At 19.5% G+C, this 22,992-nt stretch overlaps 1 protein-coding gene across 1 annotated transcript in view; it reads right to left on the bottom strand.

The window, feature by feature from the left end:
• LOC102677133 (protein TAPT1 homolog) overlaps positions 1–22,992 on the bottom strand; it is a 36,223-nt gene that overhangs the window by 1,025 nt on the left and 12,206 nt on the right. Inside the window, exons 3-6 of the mRNA XM_006623188.2 lie at positions 18,231–18,565; positions 12,494–12,591; positions 10,952–11,167; positions 192–669 (exon numbers count right to left, since the gene is read on the bottom strand). Coding sequence (XP_006623251.2) covers positions 192–669; positions 10,952–11,167; positions 12,494–12,591; positions 18,231–18,565 — 1,127 coding nt within the window. The remainder of the gene's footprint in view (positions 1–191; positions 670–10,951; positions 11,168–12,493; positions 12,592–18,230; positions 18,566–22,992) is intronic.

Below are 22,992 nucleotides of genomic sequence, written 5' to 3'. Positions count from 1 at the left end.
AGAAAAATAAAAGAAATAATCAATCACTTGTCTTATGGTTTTGAATCAATATTTACTTTCATGTATAATTAAATTCAAATTCCTTGTTTCGAGTGCCTTTTATCTATCTATACTTAATATATACATAAAAGAAACAAAAAAGGAAAAAGATATTGTTTATTGACTGTCCTCTGTATTAAGTTTTTCATTACCTATTTCCTCCTTCAAGACAGCTTCGTTGAGACAAACGTTATTTAAACTAATTGCACTATTGGAAAAAATTGCTGTAGCTAAATTTGGATTTTTTATATCGGTACTTGTTGAAGAATGTTTCAAAGAAGTCACTTCATTATCAGGCTCCGTGGAATGTGATGAAATGAAATCACATGCCTTACCAAGAATTATCAAACTATTTAAAATCTTGAATGCCACTAATATTAGATATGCCAGAAGCAACAAAATTATATTGGCTGGTTTGGCAGACGGCGTGATAGTCGTGCAAAGTACTCTTCCCATTGCGACACCTAGCGGAAGAGGAATGAAACCCATCCTGCGGGCTACAAGGTCCGAAGCATCAGAAAAGGCGGTCTCATCACGAGTTTGCGCCATATCATACGCTAAACTTATTGTATAGTCCCTGTATACTGTTGAACGTAATTCGTTGAAACGAGTTATAAAGGCATGCTTCACCTAAAAAGAAAGTAAGTAAATTGATAAAAATCAATAATATCGGAAGAAATATTTAACTAAAAAAAATCAATCAAAATCAATATTAGTCATTAATAATTGAATGAAAATTATTGCTTTTAATAATACAGTATAATATATATTGATCTCAAAAATACTTCTTCTAAAATTTTTTATTTAATTTTTACATATTAATTTTTACATATTAATTTTTACATATCATATTATAAAATAAAATAATAAATATGTATAATATTTTTCCAAAAAAAATAACAATCGTCTGAATCGAAAAAAGCATATCGTTATTTTTATTTCTTTATCCTGAAATATTAAATTTATATATTTGCCTGTAAAATAAGAAATTCGAAAAGAAGTGGCAAGTCGTATAAGCGAGAAGTCATAAATCTTTACATCTGTTCACAATCAAATAACAAAGTGAGATGATACGTTATTTTATTCTTTTCTAAAAAATAATTGTATATTATTATTCAATCGATTACTTTATAATTTGCCAATATTCCTTATTCATTCTTTCCTTCAAGGAAAAAAAAAAAAGAAAAAAAAGAAAAACTGAAGATATTTAATTCATAAAATGCAATAAGTTGATGTATCTCTTTCAGATATTTGGATTTTTGTAGTTAAAAATATAGACAATGCCGGTTATTATATTGCTAATTTAATTTAATTATTAGAAAAATAAAAAATGATATAGCAAAGCTTCAATTAGAAAGCTCGCTTATAAACAATAGTTATAGTAGTAGTAGTTCCGATAGTAGATGAATGTTTATTAATAGAGGAAGTTCAATGCACTTTTCAGGAGACTGCACTTATTTTTTAAAATATATACTTTTTACAGAACATTGATCATTTATTAATCTTCTGCTGAATATTGCTTTAGTGTATTTCTGATAAGAGATTACTTTTGAAGATGTCTGTTTCACAAAATATGCATTTCTTCTGAAAATCGATTGGCATTGGCTATCAGCCAAAGAATTTAATAATAATACTTCAACAATTCAAAAGAATGCATTTAGTTACAACCTTCTTGCAAAATATGCATTTTTCCAGAAGAAAGACAATCATCATTATTCATCAGCTTTTCTTTGGAAATAGTGTGGCTTATAGTAATATAAGAAATTGCACTTGAAGATTTTTTCTTTTTATTTCATGAAATTTGAATTTTTTTATCAAGTATACATTCATCATGGACTTCGACATGGAAAATGTCTTGTCGAAAGTTGTTGTCTAAAGTCATAATATGTACTCTTAGTATACTTCATAGCCATCTTCATTAAATAAACATACATTAAATAAACAACAGTTGGCAGTTTTTGATTAATCGTTTTTGATGACATTTTTTTTTATTTTATTTATTTTTTCTTCTTCTTAAATTAATGAATATGATAATGATGTTTTAATCTTATATTATTATTTATTTGAAATGTCATTTTCGCTTTAATTTTAAATCCTGTTATATTATCAAGAATATGCATATTATTATTATTATTATTATTACCAACATCTTAAATATGCTCCCAGAAAACGAGTCTAGCAATATGATTTGAGTTATAGTCACAAAAAAAAATATAAATATTATATGTAATATAATATTGTACTATACATATAGTGTACATATAAAATACATATTATAATTATTACTGTTATAATAATTTTTAACAAACAATGAGCGACAATTAAAATTTTTTGAAGATCATTAGATCACTAGATCACACTCACTTAGAAGGATAATTTTAACAATATAGATCAAAGTCATCAAAAATAGATCCTTTCATATTTACCAAAATTGTTATATATAAAATCAGAAAGCAGAAATTTAAACTCTATTATATATAATAAGAAATAGAAATCCATGAATCATGTTGAAATCATTGCAGTTTTTGAATTTTTATTGATTAATAATAAATTTAAGAAAAGTATAGAGAACTATTTTATCATTTATGAAAAAATATATATCATTTTCATAATCAATTTATTTAGCTATGATGTTACGAGACTGATTCAAGGAAATTTTACGATTTATAATACGTTTTGATAATAATGATTATGAAAGAAAGAAAACTTATGGATAAATTAGTATTATTAAGATTCACGATAGATATTTTTATAGTAAATTGTGATCTTATGATGTCATAAATATAAATACAATTGATGAACATTTGATCAAAAATTTCTGAAGATATCCATTCAGAATGCATATGTTGAACAAATTTGACAAATATGTGATAAAATTATAGATGATGCTATTATGTTTATAATCTAGATGTCCTAGTTCAAAAAAATAGAAATCTTTGTAGAAAAATTAAATATAACATATTAGGCAGTTGGCTGATTTTTGGAAACAATATGAATAATCAATTACAGTTTATCATTTTTAGTGATATAAGTTTAGTGAAAAGACTATTACAAAATAAAATTTTTCTTATTACATCAAAATAAAAAAAACTAACGAAATCATTTATCAATATATGATCAAATTAATAGATTTCATCTGAATTCTTCTTACTTACATTGAATTCCAATATTTTTAGATCAAAAAATCATTCAAAAATTATAATATTTTATAATGCTATTAAAAGTAGATATTGTAAACAAGATAATTCGTAATTATTCTTAGAGAAAATGTATAAGATATTGGTCATTATCATTATGTATGTTTATGAATACAAAAATATTCTTTATGGAAAAATCATATATCCATAAAGGAAAAAAGAAAAATATTTTTAAAAAATTTAGAAATTGAATTCTATTCGGCAAATATGGAAAAATGTTTAAAAATAAGAAAATTGCATTTTATAAATATATTAAGACATAAAAGCAATTGAAATAACGAAAGAGGAAAAATTTTTATAATAAAAAATGAAAACTTTTTTCCCAATTTTTCCAAAAAATGATCTAAATATTATATCTGCATAAAAAATAATAATAAATGTACTAATATATGTTATATAATATTAATATACTAATATATAATATATAATATTGTTTTCAATATATATGTAAATTATATACAATAAATGTATCAATATATTATATACAATTATATATACAAATATACACAATATCAATATTATATACAAATTGTGAAAACAACTAAAAAAAATATAATAATAATATAATATAATATAATAAATAAAATAAAAAATATTTTATTTATTACGAACAATATATATTTTCTATTAATTATAAAAAAATATTTTTGCAATAAAAGTAATTTTATAAATCAATATATATATTGTTTCTTCAGATCCAATTCACATATAAAGAAATTTTATATTGAATCATGATACAATCAATTTCTGAAATTAAAATTTATTTTAATTCAAACGAATTTTTGGCAAATATATGTATAAATATTGATATAGACTAGAGTGAATTTATGATATTCTATATATGAAAATTTGATTTTAATAAGTTTTTTTGCTTTCTTTCTTTGTTTCTAAGAAAACTTGCCTATATCTATTATATATATTGTCGCCAGATCATATCTCTAAAGATCTTTCGAGATATAGATTTCTGATGCCAATTCTTATATTTTCGATATTTGCTAATTATTTGCTAATTATAAATGTCATCTTTGATTTGAAAGATTTTTCCACATGTTACTTCATACACAAGTGATCGATTCTTTGAAGTCATCTTTCTCCAAGAATCATTATATTCTGAATATACTTAAAGATGGGTTTGTCACATTTTTGAAATAAGGTAGAAATTTTACTTTGAAGACGAAAAAAAGTCTTCCTTTTATGAATGATAAAATAACATACAAATTAAGGATTTCAAAAATAATTATATGAAGTTCAGAATTAGTTTATTCAGAATATCAGTTCTCATTCGATCCAAGTTTTATTATCATACATTGAATTAATACTATATTTTCATCCTTGCATTTTCAGTATCATTCTTGAACCATACGATGAATTAACAGCAGTTTAAAAACAACTATAAAGTGAACTAGACATATCTTGAATTAACATCAGAATCAGATTTTCAATCAAAATTAATTATTTCTTATATTAATTCAATTATATGGTGAAACATTATAATCATTTGAATCAATACCATAAAATCAGAAATCTGTAACTAATCATTATTTTTTTTTATTAATGATTTTTATACAGGTTCATATACAGGTTCATTCATATACAGGTGATACCTAAAACAATATTCAATAGCGCAGTGAATCATTACTGCAATCACTAGAAATCTGTAATCAGATTCAAATTTTTCCACATTAATGATTCTTCTTTTATGCAGATGGCGCCAATGCAGTATCCAAAAATACAATGAATCATTATCGTGATATTAACAAGAAATCACTAGAAATCTGTTATTAATCAGAATTAAATTTTTAATGGATAATCCTTCTCTTAAATAGATGACACTGATGCAGTATTTAAAAATACAATAAACCATTATCATGATCTCGACAAGAAATCATCAGAAATTTGTGATCTGACTTTGTCAGATTTTTTTGTGTCAGAATTAAATCTTTAGTGGATGATTCTTTTCTTAAACGGATGCAGTATTCAAAAATACAATGAACTATCAATGAACTAACTATTGTGATCTTAACAATGAAATCATATGAGAGTTCAAAATCAAAATCTTAAGCAGATAGCACCAAATACAATATCCAAAGATATAATGAACCATTATCGTGATTTTAACAAGTATAATATATTCTTTAAAATATATATTATATTATATTTCTTTAAAAAATGAAAGAAATTTTATTAAAATTATTAAAATCAATTAGAAATAACTATTTCTAAGTTAATAATTTATATATATTATATGAAATATATATATATGAAAACAGAAATAATATAAAGAAAAATTTCTTTATAAACTAAATTCTTCTATATATATATATATATATAAACGAAAACTTACTATAATCTTGATATAATCTTATATCTTCTATATATATATATATATATATATAAATGTCACTATATATAATATAAAGAAAATTTTCGCAAGTTGAAGATACAAAAGCAAAATTAAAATATTCTCGTCTAAATATTGAAAATTTAATCTGAATGTATACATGTTTTTTATATTGCGTTTTCCATCAATAAATAATTATATAATTATTATAATAAAATTTGGCAAATCAGATTCTCATTAATTATCATACAGTTGATAACTTCATTATTATACAGTTGTTCAACTTCAATATTATTTTGAATATAATAATAAAAAAAGTATTCTATTACATTAAATATTGTTCGTTATAATTTCCTCTATTCATATCCTCCTATTTAATAGTAATCTTTAATAATAAAATTTTTAACAATAAATTTTTTTATTCATATAAGAATATGAAAATGCACTATTATACGTAAGCACAATTATCTATATATTAATGTAATATAAAAACGAATTAAATACTTGTTAAATATTTGTTATATATTATTTAATTTATGAAATTAGTAATATAAAAAATTAAATTAATAATATAAATCATTTTCTCATCTTAATAATGAATTTCGAATGAATTTTGATTATTAATAAAATAAAACAAGAATTCATATAATACAATAGATTAATGGAAGGAAATCTATGGCAATATTGGCATATAAAATAAAATGACTGACTATGACATAGAAGAACAAAAAACCAATATGATTTCTGATATGACTTCATTTAACAAATAATAATCTATATTGTCTGCTCAATATCTAATTTTTTGATTTTAATATTTAGAAAAAAACTTTTTTATGAATTCCTGAAAATTTTAATATATAACATATTGTAACAATTTTTAGACAATCTTAAATAATTCTATGATAAATAAATTTCATAGGATAAAATTTTATAAATCAAAGGATAAAAATAGAATTGCATTTTCTTTTTAAGTTAGTAAAGCATATTATTTTCAAAAAAATATTTATAAAAATTCTTCTTCGTATTCTATCATTTAAACTTTATACTTTATAGTTTAGTATAGTTATAGTTATAGTTTATATATACAGGATTCTCTAACGAAAATAGATTATATAAAAAAATTAATATTCATAAAAACATGTTTTGAATCATTATCAAGTATAAAAAATATATTTGGAAATATTAGAAAGATTATTTTAAAACAGTTATAAAAAAGCAGTTTTAAAAAATTGTGGATATAATATATCACAAATCGCTAACATTTTAGCAGATTAAAAAATCATTATTGAGAAACCAATAGAAATATTAAAATAAAATAGATATATTTGTGTAATGTCCAACAATCATTTTCTATATACAAGTCCTTAAAATTTCTCAAAATCTTTATTGGAAAACGTCGAAAAAAATTATTTGTATTATCTAATAAAAAATTATCTAATAAAAATCATATAAAAAAAATAATTAATATAGAAAAAAATTTATAGTTTATTATAATTTAAATTATAATCATAATAAAGTCATTTTTATCATCACATATTTTTAATAATAACAAACTTTATGAATTATCTTATTATTGCATATTGTTATTTTTATTATATATTATATATTATATATTATTATATATTATCTGTATATAATATCTGTATTTTTAATAATCTTTTGTTATATGTATATAACATAATCTCATAATAAATTTTGAAAATTATTTGATTCTTAATTTTTTATAGAAATAATAAATAATTTCACATTCAGGAAATGAAAAAAGAATCGATGTTGAAAAAATAAATGAAGAATATTCGATATCTTCAACTTAAAAAAAATAAAAGAAAATATGAAAAGAATTGACAATTTTTTGTTAGATAAGAAAATGAGGAAAATGCAACCAGATATTTTTTGCAAATATTAAAATATCATTTGGATTTTAATTCATTCATAAAAACAAAAATAAAAATTTCGGTATTAAACATAATATTATTATATGTATATTTTATTCCTTTTTTATATTTCCTTACAATTTTTTCTTTTTTCAGCATATATTTCCTCTATAGTTCTGTTCTCGTCCCAATCATATAGAAATTATTATACTTCCAAAGATTATAAAAAATACATATAGCATTGAATATGAAATTACAATTTACCAAAAAATAAATATAATTTTTAAATTTGTAATATATTTTCATATAATGAAAATAATATAAACAGCGGATTTATTATTTGTGTTTTATTTTTGGATAAAATAAAAGAAGTTGATATTTCTAAGAATTATAAATAAAAAATAATTTAAAGAATTATAAAAAAATCAATTGAAAACAAAATATATTTTGTAAATATTTTATGTTGTAGCAATTTATCTAAAAAATGGAAAAGTTTATCTAATATTGAATATTGAATACAAAAATGAAACTAATGACAGGAAAATTCTTAATAGTTTTTGGTTTGCAAAAATTGAATAGAATAGAAGAAAACTTAAAAATAATAAAAAATGTAACAATAGAAGTCTAAATTAGACAAAAGAATTGAAAAAAATAATAACTAATGAAACAATAGAAATCTATGATAAGAAAATACAGATAATCTAATAAAAATCTATTCTATTTAAAAAAAGATAGAAGTTGACACAATCAAAACAATTATAAAGAAAAATATACAAATTGAAAATATCGTTTTATTAATGACATTGATTGAGATATCATGATTCAAAAATAAATGGATGGAATGATTAACTGACATTAAAAATGAATGATGGAAAAAAACTATAAATTGAGCATTTTAGAAAAAGTAATTTATACTATGAAAAAGTAAAAAGAAATAGAAAAAATGATTAAATTGGTCAAAGAAATAGAAAAATAAGAATAGATAATAATATTCTCAGATTCAAAAAAATATTAAACTATCTAGCACAGAGAGATTAATAAAATTAAATAAAACAAAGAAAAGAACTGGAACAAGAATAAAAATAAAAAAATAACAATCAGAGAACTTGACAAATGAAATAAAACTAATTAAAAACATTAAAAATAAAAATAATTTAAATTTTAACTCATGAACGTAAAAACAAACGAAAGAAAGGATAAAATGGTGAAAAAACAAACAAATATAAATTATAAAATTCTGAAATTAAAAAATTATAATTTAGCAGAATCAAGATATAGAAAAAATCTAAAATTCATATAAATGTGGAATAGAAATAAAAAATAATAAGCATCGTATATAAATATGAAGAAACTGAAAGAAAAACTGAAAAAAAATTAAAATAAAAATAGAAGATGAATAAAGATTTGTCAGAAGGAACAATTCAAATGCTGTAAGAATCTTAACTTTTTTTCTAATAAATTCTAATAAGAACATACATATATACTGAATATTTTGAAAAGAATGAGGTGTACCATTATCTATCAGTAAAAAAAATAATAATGAAAATTTATGAAGCTACATCGAATATCAATATCGAAATGCTACAACGTGTTCACACAAATATTATTAGACATATAGAAACTTATATAGCAGAAGAAGATTATATTGAATCATATTTATTATAATATAATATAATAAAAATATAATAAAACGGATCTTTTCAAAAATATCAATATTTTTAAAGAAATAATTTAAGATTTTTTTCTGGAATTATTGAATTATTAATATCAGCTGATCAAAGTTGATAATACTGCAATTAAATAAACGATATATATATTGATCCGATGATACATGTTATATGTGTTATTTCAATAATATTTTATTTATAATTTATTTAGTATTACGTGTAAAAAATTAATTCATTAGAAAAGAATATTCAGAAAACAATGACTTAGTGGTATATTTCAAAACTTGAGTTGAATTTTTGTTGAGTGATTTTATCTATTTACTGGTGAATTATTTTTTAAATTAATAGATTGTAATGCATGATTTATTTTTTTTATTTTAAATATATAATATTAATTGTTCATTAAAAAAGTTTTATATTATATCATAATTTTACCACAATAACAATTAATTAGTTTATTCATTGTGATGTAATTCGATATAATTTTTTTATCAATAAAATAAATATTATATTCAACACATTTTCTTCGAGATATGTTACTTGAATTTGTTCGTGCACGGTAACCAAAATATTGCTTGAAATTATCTTAATTTACGGACAGTATTTTTGAAGCATCCTATATCAAATAATTAAACTCAAAAGTTTTATAATAAGAATGGAATAATATTTAGTTTGGATTCATAAAAAATTTAGTTCATTCCATGTTTAGAAAATTAAAAGAAATCTTCAAATTTGGGAAGTATTTTAGATATATTAAAAAATATAAATTTTTCCTATCAAATAATCATTGCTTATGTTGATGGGGATAATAGATTTATAACAAGCAGATTGAATATGCAGCATAAATAATTAATATGGTTAAATGAATATCATTCACTTTCAAAAATGGACATTAAAAAATTTACGAATTATCAAACAAAATCATTGATCATGGACAATTCTTTTTATTATTATTTTACCAGAATATACTATATAATATAAATCGATCGATAAGGCTTAACTGATGATTCTTGAAATGATTAAATATATAAAAACAAATTTAAAAAATATATATATGATAAAACAAATTTGTAGTAAAAATTATTAATAAATTATTAACAAAAAATATTGGCCAATCAGAGTTGTCTTATCATAATGAGTTGGATATATACTGTCAATGAATCATCGAGATTGAACCAATAATCAAAAATATTTGTTTTGCCATAGTATACATTCATTAACATTCATTAACAAAAATCAAAACGAACATTTTTATAAAGAAAGATATCTCAAAAATTGTATTAAGTCAAACTTATCAATCGATTTCTATAAATATCCTACATATATTAAGATTATATAAAGATTAATATATTCGTGGAATAATTTTGGAGAATAGATTTAAATTTAAAATAAATATCAAAATTATACAAAATAATAAATTTGACTTCAATTAATCGTAAATTAATAAATAAATTTCAACATTTTTTTTAAGTTATATTTTTGAATATTTTTTCTATTCTAGAAATCAATCTTCGAAAATATCATACGAATATATTAATATAAAATAAATAAAACATTATCAAAATATATTAAGAAAATAAATAATGATAATAAATAATAAGAAGATAAAGAATGATATTATGCGTTCAGAAATTATAAAAAAAAAAAAAAATAGGAACTTTTACGATTGATAAATATATTAATTATATACATGTTTTTTAATAATATTATTAAAATCATATCGTTTTCATCAAAAATAAATTCGATTTGAACTCACTTCTGACATAGAACAATTCTTTCTAGACATAATTCTTACAAGACATAAAATACAAGAAATTACGACGATTTACTTACCCAATCTACGAGGACTTCCGCCAAGAGCAACATTATGCAATCTGGTAATAGTACTGCAAGTCGTTCCGCTTTCCATGCGTATTCTTTCATTGTTTGCAGATTTACAGCAAGAAGAAGCATCATCAAATGAAAACGTTCTCTCACGTCTGCACAAGATAATTGAAATAGATTCTTCTTGTCAAATTTCTTAAAAACGGAACCTTTTAATTCTACGAACTGAAATAAAAAGTTTAGAACATTATTGTTATATTGTTTTTTTTTTGTGATCTCTTTCTGAGTTGCTCTTTATTATATAATTATTTATTTTTACATATAAATGAAGTTCTATTCTTCTTAAATTATATTTTTTTATTCTTTATTCGATTGTATAGCGATATATAATTAAATAATAAACATATTATATAATATAAATTTTGCAAAATAATTATGAAATAAAATATTTATGGAAATTGTTATTAATTATTGTAATTTATTATTAATTATTGCTTTCACTTCCTATATATTAACAATAATATATCAATAAGAATTTTTTTTAAATTTTAGATTAAGATAATTCTTAAAATTATATTAATTTAAATTAATTAAAGATTAATTAAAAGAAAATTTTGTTTGGAGATGGTTAATTTTTTTTTCTATTACCATAATGATTTCAATTAATTAAAATAATATTACAATTCTTTTCTATTATGAATTATTTGTGTTATATTAGATTCTAATTTTTTACATTTTTTCTATTATTTTTTATCAAACTAAAAAACTATTTTTTATTAAATTATAAAACTCAAAATACTTTTTACTTTTATTTTACTTTTATTTTATTAAAAAAAACAGTTAGTAACATTATGTATTTTTTTATTTAAAATATATGTTTTAAATATCTAATAATTTAACACATATTTGATTATTAAATTTAATTTGCAGAGTGATTTTAAAAACGAATTTATTATTATTATAAATTTATATATGAATATTTCAATTTTAATGAAATATTCTAATATTCAGAAATGGATAAAGTATTTTACTATTATATGTATCATCTAATACAATACAGATCTAATACAATAATTATTTAAATTTTATATATTTAATAATAAATATATTTAATAAAAAAATATTTTAACTTTCGATTTGATTCATATGTTATCAAAATAGAAAAAAAATAAAATTACAACAAAATGATATTTTTTCATACTAATATAAAATATAGCTATTTATTAGAATAATAGCTATAAATATATTCATAAAAAAAATTATTATGAATACTTAATATTATTCTAATAAATAATAAATCGATAATTTTAGCATTATATGTGACTTTAATATTTATGTTAGAATTATTTAACCATAGATATATATCCTTCTATATATCCTATAATATTTTTAATTTGACTAGCATAACAAAACAAATCTATAATTTTAATAACATTTTTTATTCAAGAAATATTATATATATTTTCCTCTTTTTGATACTTTTATTCTTTTTAAAAACACTTTGCAAAGTATATAATCTATTATTAAATTAATAGTAAAAGAAAAACTTACATTATTAGACATCATTATAGTAAGTAGCGCCTTGTTGCTGCTATTAATGGCAACATTCAAAGTCGTTGCTTGGAAAAGCACCAATATACTGTGTAATACTATAAAAATCAATATAGTATCGGAAAATATACCAATTTTTTTTAAATGTAAAATACAACTTAAAATGATAAATAATAATCTTGGAAGATAACAATTCTAAAGATTATTAGAATAATTAGAACAATTAGAAAAAAAATTTAATATTGTGTTACTTAAATGTTCATATAATATATGAATTTATATTTGCTTTTTTATATTTAAATAAACGAATTTAAGTGTGAATAATTACTTTGTTTCAATATATCATATATTAAATAATGAAATAAAATAATATATCTATATACAAAATGAAATAAAAATATATTTTTATTCTAATAATAATAAAGTAAAATATATAATAAATATAATTAAAATATATAATAATATAATAATATAATTCACAGTCCATAATATTTACTATATATAATTCAAACATTCTTGCATAACTGACGAATAAATGAAAAACATAAAGTTATAATATGTATTAAATTATTGTAGTAATGTAATAAATTATTATTATATAGATATATTACATATAGATACATATAGATATAGATAAAGTCGAATATCCAGCTTTATAGATCAAATTATAATGTGATTTATTCAACAACATCTTTACACTTTTTTTTATTCAACTTTTCTTCAATATGAAATAAAAAAAAAGAAAAGAAAACAATAAATTTTTTTCAAAATTATTACTATTATATATAACAAAATCAAACATAATCGAACATGATTATTGTTTTAAAAAATTGATGTATATGAAAGTAAATATATATAGTATAAAAATTGAGAAACTTTATAATATATTTATCGATTACTTAAAATATTAAATTGATCTAAAAGTTCTGTTTTTCATTTTTTTAAAGAAAATAAATCAATTATTGATTGAAAAATAAATAACTGGAAATATTTATTGCATTGCATATTTCAAGAAGAAACTTGAATATATTTGTAAAATATGATATTCATTATATCTATGAAGAAACTGATTTTATCTTTGGATACTTAAACCAATCAATTACTATGAAAAGTTCGAAAAAGATACTGATTGCTTTCAATCAATTGTTATTTTAATAAATGATAAGGACAAAATTGTTTATTTACAGTTGATACATATAATATATACTGATTTGAATATGAAACCAATAACTTAACGGAAACAACCGAACAAAGATCGATTTCGCGCAATCGCAATAGTATCGTCGATACAATGTGCTTTATCAATTTTCATTATAGCAACAAGCTGAGATTTTTTTTTTCCAATTTGTCAAGATTAATTAAATTAAATTCTCTTTTTTGCATATACTTTCCTTCATACATGTTATTTCTGTTTATTACTGTTATTACTTTTAATATTTTCTATCGTCTTACTAATTATAAAACTATTAATTTTTTTTGACAGCATATTTAATTGTTGATTATTTTGCAGAATCTATAATCTTGTTAAATTGTCAAAAAAAGAGTAAAAGAAATTTGTTAAGAAATATTTAAAATTTTTTTATTAATTAAATAATTCAAAAATTTGCATCGACCAATAATTGTTTATATAAAATATAATAAGATTTCTTGAAAAAAATCATTTTTGAAGATTATTTTCAATATCATTTAGATATGAAACTTTAAATTTGCAAAAAATATAGTTTACAGAATTTGGAAAAGCAATATTATCGAAGATAAAAATTCGAAAGAACTAAGCAAGATCAAGAAGTTATAATCGCAGCAATTAGAGAAAATTCTTCAGTTATTGAGAAAATTTTACAAAATGAAAAATTTTACAAAAAGAAATTCCATAAATAATGAATTTACTACTGTATTTAATGTAATTTACTGTACAGTAATGCAAAAATCCATCCAGCTATTCAAATGACTGTTATCTTTGTTTAATTAATATCACTGAATATAACAAAAGATATAAGAAAAAAATTACAATAACTAGATATGTCATCTGTTATATGATCTAAAATATGAAAGGCACATATCATCTCTAAATAATGATTAAATGTAACAGAAACTATATCTAAATAAAAAGTAAACAAGTTCAGAGAAATTTATTGAAAATTTATTTATTTATTCAACAAAAATCAAATGGTTTAAAAATTTTTATCTAACCTAAAATAAAATAGAAATTCTAAGTTTTTAATCATAACAGTAAAATTTATTGAACAATTTATTATTGAAACAAAACACGAGAACTTCACATTTTTGAAAATGAAGTGAAAAAATTGCAAGAATATTTTTTAATAAAGAATTATCCTAACATAATTTTTTTATACGAAAATTTAGAATTTTAATCAAGAATGAAAATTATTCATCAAATCATCGAAAAAAAAATTAAAAATAATATTGAATTCAATTAAAATTTCAAAACTGGTCTATATGTGCAAATTTAAAAATAATTCTTCGAGATTACATTAAATATTTTTTTTTTTTTTTTGAGAATTTGTGAAAGAAAAAACAACATATTATAAAAGTTAAAATATAGTTAGCAAAATTTCATTAGAAACAAGACAATATATATTTAATACATTTATATTTATATTTTCAAGTTTAAATAAAATTAGATCTTATGTTTTTTCCTTAAAGTTAAAAATCTTGTTAGAATCATATTTATATTTTCATCATTATCTGTCCAATCAAAAATAGATTCTCATCAATTATCGTATTATCAATATTACTTAACTCTAGTATTATTTTATAAATATAATAAAATGGAATCTCTGTATTTGTTATCTAATATTTATCATCAAAAATTGCATGATTCACTTTTTTGCTATCATGATAAATTTTTAATAAAAGTTAAATTTCTGTTTATAATTTTATTTATTTAAGTTCCGATTTAAAGTTGAAAATCTATTATTCCTTTTTTTGTTAATATTTCATAAATTCTTATTATTAAAAAAAAATTGATTATGTATTTGTTTAATTTAATATTTCTCTTTAGAAATAAATTATTGACGAATATAGAGATTTCATTGTATTTTGTAATTTTGAATATCATTCAATATTATAATTGTTATAATTTCCTTTATTTATATTCCTTCATACATTTGAGATATAAGAATGTATGTTATAATTACTTAATTGAAACTATGCATATATATATCAATATTAAATTATGTTATCATGCAACAAAATAAACAATGACAACATGACAATGACATAAAAAATATGATGTTACGTTTTATCATAATTTTATCGAGTATAGACCATAACACAAAAGTGTAGAAAACAATATGAACAATATTCAATTTTTCAATTTTAATATTGTGAAATGTTGTAAAATCTTTATCAGATCTAAAACTTTATCAGATTATACAAGATTAATAGATTTACAAGATTATATAAAAAATAATGCAATAAATATTTCCAGTATTATAATTTCTACAGTTATTATATTTCTATACAATTTATATTTTTATATTAAAAGACTTATAAAATAAAAAACTTATGACAAAAACTAAATTAAAATATACTTTAAAAATGTATTTAAAGCAAAAACAATAAAATTTTACTATATATTATTTGATATATACAATTTAAAAAGCAATCTATTAATAAATTCCTTTATAATTGATGGAAATGATATAATAAAGTATAAATTGAAATGTTAAATGATGATATTGATTTATATAATCATATGTACATATGTATATAATCAGAGTTACTAAGAAATTCTTCATTTTGCAACGTAACATGTATCATTATACATAATATCATTCGCTTTAATCTCAATCCTTATAACAAATCTTACAAATATTTTACTACTTTTCAAAAAATAATTTTCTCCCATTTCCTAACTGATTAAGACGAAATAATTTATATACATGGATTATTTTGTTTTAATATATTCAAATTATATATTTATATTATATATATTATATATCTGTGAGATTTTTATTCATAAAGAATGTGACACATCTATAAAGAAGATTTCTTCTGCTCAATAGATAGAGATGCATTATAAGTTCAATAATTTATTTGAAAACAAGTATAATTGACTTATGTATGAGCTTTTTTCAGATCGAAGATCTAAAAAAATGACGTAATTTTTGGAAAAAAAATCCAAATCTTATTTTTAACATGATTTTCGATAAAAATAGGATATAGTTATATGTATATTTAAATAATAATTAATATATTTATTTAATGAACTCTTACTGTAAATGCATTATTAAATTGGAAAATGTTTCATTTTTAAAAAATGAAAAGCAATTAAATCATCATTAATTGTAGCAATAATTAAAAATAGAAAATATGAAAATAGAAAATAAAGACGCCATATATAATCAATTTAAAAAAAATAATAAAAATAAAACACCCAAAATACATATGATTTTCAAACATTTTGCTTACGAATTGAAAAAAATGCACAACAGCCAATAAGAATTTGCAAAATTAGATTTATTGAAATTTTATTTATTCATTGGCTTTACTTTCACATGAGAAAGATTGAAAGAAACAACAAAAAATCATTTGCAACTATTCAATACTAATACTAATTATTTACATTTTTCTATATAAATATATTATTTCTATTTAAATTATTATGTTATATTATTATTAACATCATTATTAATATTATATATTAACATTATTATGTGAAATTTTGTATTTAGAACTTATTTCCCGAATATTATGACATTTATAATTTCTTAAAATATATTTTTGAAAGAAATAACTGTTTTAAATTGATATCATTCGATCTTGATGAATGAATGAACAAAATTCATTTTTATTAATTCTTATTTTTCTTGAAATATTTCAATTTATATTTTAGTGTTCAAACATGTAAATTTTAACTAATTTTACAATTTCATTACATAGCTTCCATCGACAATATACTAAAACAATTTTTTCACGATGAATGCAAGCAAAATTTGTAAAAATTTATAAAAATTAAATTAAAACACTGAATATAATAAGCATCGAATAAGTACTAAACAAATCATTCTATCTTATTATTATACTATTTATTATTATAAATAGTAAAATTAAAATTTAATTCTAATGGCTAAATCAAAATTCGGATTTCTTTTTAATAAAGCTAAAAATAATAATAATGAAAATATATATAAATATATTGATAAATGAACTGTATATATTTAATTCATAAAAAATTTGAATTTATATGGTATATAAAAAAAAATATCAATATTCATTATAATATTTAATATTTACTAAATAATAAATAATATTTAATATAAAAAAATAATAAATATTATAATACAAATTAAAATAAATTCTTTATTTAAATTGTTGAGTTTTTAATAAAAATTTAAATTAACATATATATTCGCAATTTATGAATTTTACAGCGACAAGAAGAATCTCTTAATGCTAGAGATAATTACTGAGCATTTATCATTTATGAATTTATCCAATGTTGTTCTCAATTATTTAGCTTAATGATATCAATATTTAACGAAGAAAGTATATTAATATTCTTAAAGTATTCTTAAATCATTTGGACATTCGATTTTCTCAATAAATAATTGCCAAATATTGAAACAATACTTATTTATATTTTATACAGAAATATGATAAAAATGAGCCAATGCTCATTGCTCATTTGTCTAAAGACTTTTCGAAATATAATTCGAAATAAGAACACAAAATTATCTTCTCTATATCCAATATTTATGAATAGAAAGGATACAAACATAAGCAACAGCAAACAATAGATGAGGTAGAGTGCCCAAATGTTGAGATGTTTGTGTTTGTGTTTTTGATCTAGGCTCCGTAGCTGTCCATAGAAGGGCATCTATCGTATCTTGGCCAAAAGCGCTGAATAATCTATCACCGACTTCCAGCATATTATAAAATATATACAATTTTATTACTGATTGACTTTTCACCAAATGGTACATCATAGAGGTGTCAACCTTCCATGTAGCTGCCCAACAGCTGATCACCACAATTCCCTTTAAAAGATCGCAAATCTCTGCTGGTTTTAGATGCCGTTCTCCAACTTTTAAATTACTCCTTTCCTTTCTAGATCATAAATATATTTTATACATAATAAAATATAACATAGTAAAAGTTTAATTAGATATGAACGAATGTTTGATAACAATATGATAATTTTCAACTTCTTTTATCATTCATCATTTATATAAACATGTTTTATTTAAAACTATTTTTTATTAAAAAATCATTAGAATTAGATTAGGCTGTGAATCATAAACATTGAGTTATCTTAATAAGTTATATAATTTAATAATTAAATTATGTTCTCTAAATGATACATATAAATATTTATTTTTACACTAATTTTGTTGTTCTTTTTATTTGGTTTAAAATAATTAAAGAATATATAAGAAAACAGATATAGATATTCATCTGCAAATATATAATATATAAATAATACTATAATGCATATAATTACATTGAATAAAATATTTTTAATTTTTTACTCGATTGATTTTATAATCTTATTATAAATACTTTGTCTAATATTACAAAATATAACTTATATACAGAAAATAGCATAGAGAGATACAATATATTAGTGTATGTTTATAATCACAATTGTTCAGATAAAATTCTTCTGATAAAAATATATTTTGATTAAAATTATTTGATTAAATAAAAAATTTTTAAAAATTATTAAAAATTTGTAAAAAATAATTTTCAATAAAAATATATAATAATTGTATTTTAATATATTTTAATTAATACAAATTCGGTAAAAAAAATAATTAAAATATAAAATAAAATTTTCTGCTTTATTTTTCCGTCTTTTTTTTTTATATTTATTTATTTTATGAAAATTTATTCATCTAAATCTTGAGATCATCTTTTATGCATTATAAAATTGTATGAAAAAAGAAAGAAATCATCTTTTGCTATTAGGCTGATTGCTAAATTCTGTTATTATCAATCGATATTTTTATATACTAATTTTATAACATATATGTATATAATAGTGTTATTTATATCACATAATATCTAAGTTCAATTAAGATATATTATAAATTATTTCTTATTTCTAACAATTCTTTTTTTTTTATGTTTTTTCATTAAAGTTTTGAAATTATTGAAAAAAAATTATTGAAAGCTATCTTCATTTTTGATGAATCTTTTCTATAAAATTTTTGATATTAAATCGATTACCATCTTTCTTTTCAAGATTTTCTCGCTTTGCATTTATTGCATATTATTTATTACAGAACAATTCAAAAAATATATCAGAACAATTCAAAAAATGTTCAATATCATCTTTTCAAGATTTTCTCGCTTTGCACTTATTGCATATATTATTTATTACAGAACAATTCAAAAAATGTATCAGAACAATTAAAAAAATGTTCAATATCATCTTTTCAAAATTTCCTCGCTTTGCATTTATTGCGTATTATTTATTATAGAACAATTCAAAAAATATATCAGAACAATTAAAAAAATGTTCAATATCACTTAGCAAACTTCAATAGTAATCGCAACTTCAATAGTAATCCAAAGATTTTTCTATTTTTATTAACACAATGATTCATAAAATGTCTCATTGTACAATAATTCACAGTGATATACATTTAACATACTTTCATAAAAGTTTTAGATTCTAGAATCATGATTTTTCGATAAAAAAATCCATTTTATTTCGTTATTTTTCAACTATTCGAATTTAAATTCTTAAATTTTTCTTTAAATTCTTCTGTTTTAAATTCTTATTTCACTCATAGCTCTCGCAAATGAGTAAAAAAATTGACAATAAGTCAATAAGTAATAAAACATATTCTAATATGTATTATTTTTCTCTTCTCAAAGTATAATTTATTTTGGGCCTTAAGTAGATAGACTTTATCAAATATACATAATATTTTTTTAAATTCGATATATTACTACTATTGGAATCTCTTATTTATAAAATCCATTATTTTATATTCAATCTTCTAGATTTATATAATTTTCATTCATTTCAAACATATCAGTTTAAATAACCATATAAGATAATAGATATTCTACATTTTTTGGATTTTATATAAGATATTTTTGAAGATGCTGTTATTAATTCATTAGTTTTTTTTACAGATTTCTTTTCAATATCTGAACTTCAATTTTTTTAAATTATTAAAATCTATTTTGAAAAAGATTTTATTTGTTATTATCTTCATCTTCAATTTAGATAATTTTTTCGTTATGAAAAATCTAATCTCCATAAGTTTTTTCTGCTGTAAAGATACATTTTTCATTAACAATTTAAGATTTCAATCATTTGATCATCTAAGAACTTTGTGATCAAATAAAAATATAGGATTTTAATATATATATATATATATACATGTACCAATATATCAAATTCTACGAAAAGAAGTTATCAAATTTTGTAATATACACAATTTAATAATAGATGATTTATTAGATTACATAATTTTCAATTAGTCTATATAATTCGATAGAAATTTATTTTAATTATGTAATTTAGACTTGAAGTTTTTCCCATAATAAAATAATAAATATATATATAATATTAATAATTATAGATCTTCTATTTAATTTTACTCAATGATTCTTTGTAAAAAACACAAAAAGTTTTTGCTGATAGATATAGAAAGATACGTTTTTCTTTGTTTTCTTTTTCTTCTTTCTCTTATTTTCCCAAGAAAAAAAATTTAATTTTTGTCTTCTATTTCTTAGAAATATGATTTGTACTTTTTTTTTTATAAAACTCTTTCTTTTACAATTTTTATATCTGTTTAATCTATTTTTAATTCAATGTATTATTTTTTTAAATGCGTTCAATTCCAAATTTTTTTCAGGATATTTATTATCTTATAGAAAATATAATTTATAAAATTTTTGTCTTTGACTGTATAAAATTTGTCTCATATTTTGAATCCTTTGCAATAATGCATACATTTCAAAAAAATTTTATTTATATTATTATTTTTATTATCTCTGATGATGTTAAATCGATTCTCACGATTTATCAGATTTCAGTTTTTATAAATTATATGACTTGAAATATTTTTCTTTTTTTTTTTTTATCATCATTTCTTTACCAAATCATAATTTCTTTTTTTTCTTCAATCCATTATCGAATGTCTTCGTTATAATTAATTTCATATAAATATGTAGTCATATCATCTCCATAGGTTTTTATCTTCTTTTAAAACTTATTCTTATAACAACAATTTCACAATTATTATAACGCAAAAATCTTGAGAATATCTCTTCTTACTTTAAATGATTGATATTTTTTAATGTCTTATATTTTATCTTAATCATCAAGACCATTTTTTCATCTTATTCTTTGTATTTTTTCTTTTCTATAAGTTTAATAATTTTTTTAAATAAATTTTTCTTTAAAAGAATTTTATCATATCTGCTACTAATCGATGAAAGAATTCTGAATTTTCTTATTTTCATTTAATCAATAATTAATCAATAATTAATCAATAATTAATCGTTTCTTCCTTTTTTTTTGCATATAATTTTCTCGTGAAATCTTATAGAATATATAAATACAGAATATATAAATAATCGAATATATATGAATATATATATAAATATATGAATATACGACTCCAATTTATAATAGATAGATCTAATGTCATAGATTCTAATAAATATATATAATTTTTTTGTTATAAAAATTGTACATCCATCATTAAACAATAGATTTCGAGCTTTGATTGTGAATAGCGGTTTTTTTTTTTTAAATGATGGTTATCATTTCATGCAGACTTCGTTAAAATTTATATTCGACGCAGTCCATCTTTAAATAAATTTTTTTGAATCGATAGAATTTAAAACATAATAAGTTTGAATATGATCTTTGCCATGCAAATGAATATTTTTTCCATATTTTTTTACTAATTTAATATTCGTTTTTAATCGTTTGAATTCTTAGTATCCATATTTCCGTCCAAAGTTGTCTTATCCATATATTTTTATAAATTTCCTCATTAATTTGCTCTTTAATAGTTAATATATATGATTTATATTTTTTATTTATTAATATGACTTATATTTTTTATTTTTTTAAAGTATTTTTAAAAATACTTTATTTTAAAGCAATATTTTTCAATTTATTTTAGATCATGCCATTCGTTTCAAAACTTTTTATTATAATCTTCATAGTTAAAATATTATTATTATTTAGTATTTTTATTTTAAGATCATATATATTACAATATTTATCTTCGAAATAAAATTAAATGCTCTATGTACTTTGTAAAAATATATAATTAAATCTTTATTTTTTTCTAACAAAGATATATAATAAAAAAAATTATAATTAAAATTTTCAATTTTTATTATATGTTTCAAAATTATAAATAAAATATTATATCTAATGAGAAGAATGTAATGTAACTTTAAGTATTTTTCATTACCTCCAAAATATTTACTTTGCTATGGAATAAATCTTATGTTAAAAAATATTGCTTTAAAAAAATCTTATTTCATATGATTGA

Source organism: Apis dorsata, unplaced genomic scaffold (genome assembly GCF_000469605.1).
Source record: "Apis dorsata unplaced genomic scaffold, Apis dorsata 1.3 scaffold_821, whole genome shotgun sequence".
In the NCBI taxonomy this organism is placed as follows: domain Eukaryota; kingdom Metazoa; phylum Arthropoda; class Insecta; order Hymenoptera; family Apidae; genus Apis; species Apis dorsata.
Note: the sequence above shows the minus strand (reverse complement) of the source record. Positions and strands in the feature narration are given on the sequence as shown.